This window comes from Penaeus japonicus, unplaced genomic scaffold, assembly GCF_977035675.1.
Source record: "Penaeus japonicus unplaced genomic scaffold, GWHDUDI00000001_assembly GWHDUDI00000036, whole genome shotgun sequence".
Taxonomy (NCBI): Eukaryota; Metazoa; Arthropoda; class Malacostraca; order Decapoda; family Penaeidae; genus Penaeus; species Penaeus japonicus.
The window spans coordinates 10865485-10867984 of NW_028234438.1; the positions used below are offsets into that span (position 1 = coordinate 10865485).

At 37.7% G+C, this 2500-nt stretch overlaps 1 protein-coding gene across 4 annotated transcripts in view; it reads left to right on the forward strand.

Annotated features, from left to right (window-relative positions):
- The first annotated feature begins 821 nt into the window (after positions 1–821).
- LOC122257052 (inositol monophosphatase 3) overlaps positions 822–2500 on the forward strand; it is a 10352-nt gene continuing 8673 nt past the window's right edge. The window contains exons 1-2 of one of the 4 annotated variants that reach the window (XM_043022092.2): positions 822–982; positions 1797–2050. In XM_043022092.2, the coding sequence (XP_042878026.1) occupies positions 1844–2050 (207 nt within the window). In that variant the 5' untranslated portion in view covers positions 822–982; positions 1797–1843. Of the gene's footprint in view, positions 983–1424; positions 1541–1714; positions 2051–2500 lie in introns of those variants that run through there. The other 3 variants (XM_043022091.2, XM_086531732.1, XM_043022093.2) reach the window with 3 other exon arrangements.

A 2500-nucleotide genomic window follows, 5' to 3' on the forward strand; every position in this document is an offset into this window, starting at 1 on the left:
TGTTATTATAATTATTATTATTATCATTATTATTATCATCATAACCATAATCCTTGTCATTATCATATTCATTATTGTTATCATTAATGTTATCATCATTATCATCATCATCATCATCACCATTATCATTATTATTATATAATATTACTTGTGGATGCTATTAACAATCATTATCATTAATATTATATAAACACTTTTATCAATATCACTAGTTTTTCATTTATATATCTACATTTTTTAAATATTTTTTTGATCGTGCAACAAATGATCAAAATTATTTTCAAAAATATGCATTATTTAGATTTGTTATATCGCGAATTAACATAGGTATATTTTTTTCAGTGGTTTAAGGGTTTTTTTCCTCGTATTGATTTACAGAAATATTTCATTTTGTGCGAAATACAGTGAAACAAACAAACAAAAAAATAATAAAATAAAAGGACATGAGAAATGGGTAATATTACATAAACTTTTTTTCTGGTTCCAATAAGTAAACATTTGATAGATAAAACAGGAAGATTTATTTATGAGTATATTTTGTAAAGAGAAAAAATGACAATAATCTTGATATATTTCACAAAAATACACAAAAAAGCGACAAATATTTTATGCATTCTTGTTTTGCCCGAGCAACAGTGTTACCAAAACCCAATCCCGATCATACCCCTATTAATACAGAAACAAGAACCCCTTAAGTTACTCCACATCGTCGAATCTATACCTCTAACCAATGCAGAATATCAATCTCATAACTTTCTACAACATACTGTACTACAACACACACGATTTTCCAAACGATGTAGACCTAGACATGGCAACGGCATGTGGCAACACTGCGCACCTGCCACGAAAGAGGTTATTGTAAAGTTCAAAGTAAAATATTCTATCCTTTTTTATGTGAATTAACGACACTTTTTCGGGATAATTTCCCTTCTTTCCCGATAAATCAAGACATATATACACGCAGGACACGAGAAAGGCGGTAAGAAAGAGGAATTCTTTAAGTATTTTGTCTAAGATAAGTAAAGACTGGAAGGCAAATAATAATGATTTAAAAAAGGGTTTTCAAAGGAAAGGATTCTGATTTTTTACATTTTTTTTAGTGGAGATATATGGAGGGAAATTCATTCGCTCATATGCAAGTGAAAGTGGAACGAAGTTAAAGAGAGAGAGAGAGAGAGAAAGATAAATACGTGTCATGAGAGAGAGAGAGAGCAGATGTGGCCCCTAATGAACAGGTGTGAATACGCAGGTGTTTGACCCCCCTCCTCTCCCCCCTTAATACCCTCCTCTTCCCCCCCCCTCTTTCCTCACTCCTCCTCCCTCCTTCTCTCCAGTCCTCGTCCTCCCTCCTTCCTCCCTCTCATTTCTTCACTCCCTCCCTCCTTTTTGTCCCCCTCCCTCCCTCCCTCCCCTCCCTCTGCCTAGTCTCTCCCCTCCCCCCCTCCCTGGATGGATTAGTCAAGTATGAAGTTCAGGTGTTTGGGATGTCATTGCCACGCAGAGTAAATTACAGAGCCAGTCATAATTTGTAGTGGAGGTACAGAAGCTGCAGCCAAAAGTTCGCTTTATTTTTCGATCAGTGTGGAGAGGAACACCCCCCCCAAAACGTGTTGATTTGATTCACTTTAGCTATTCTGCACTTTTAAAAACAAATTTATTTGAAGTTTCCGTCTGCACTCTCTATCCACTCTTCACCTCCTTCTCTCCTCAGACGCAAAGCATAAAGAAAAAGAAATAGAAAAAAAAAAAAGTGATGCTGAGGCTAGACAGCCCTAAAGCAGACGATGTTTCAGGTCCCGCCATCGTCAGGCCCAAGCTCTCGAGACCCATAGCAGCCACCATGAACCTCGGAGCGTCCGTGCGCATCAACAAGCTAGGGATCGGCATCATAGGGGGAGTTCTCCTCATGATCGTGCTCGTCTACCGAAATAGCGGAGGGTCGGAAGGCGCCGAGATGCCCGAGGGGATGGCCCAGACCGCCTCTAGGGTCAGTCTCAAGAAGCTCCTGGCTGCTGCGATAGACGCGGCCGACAGGGGAGGAAAGATCGTGAGTACTTGTGAGGATGTTGTACTTTGTGGAGAAGTTTTTGTATTTGCTTCCCTGTGTCCAATTTGGTTTTGTGTTTTGATTTTTTTTTATTAACCCATTGCGGATGGGGATAGATTCACTTGCCCAATCTCCGGGATGTTTTTCTTCTTCTTCTTCAGAGCGAGGCAACTTGAAGTAACATGCTTTGAATTTTCCCAATCTCTTTTAGTCACTCGTTATAAAACTAGAGCTATTTTTGTGTTTTATTTTTTGTCTGTTTTATTGTATTTAGAGACATATGTGCCATATAACAGGCTCTATCAATGTTGCAGTTGACTAAAATTGTAATATAGGATCCATTATTTTCTTTATACTCAATCTGATAGAAGTATTGCTGTTTTATGGGAGGGCAAAAAGCAACTTTATTTTTCATATTTTGTGCTGTCATAAACAAATACAAAACATATA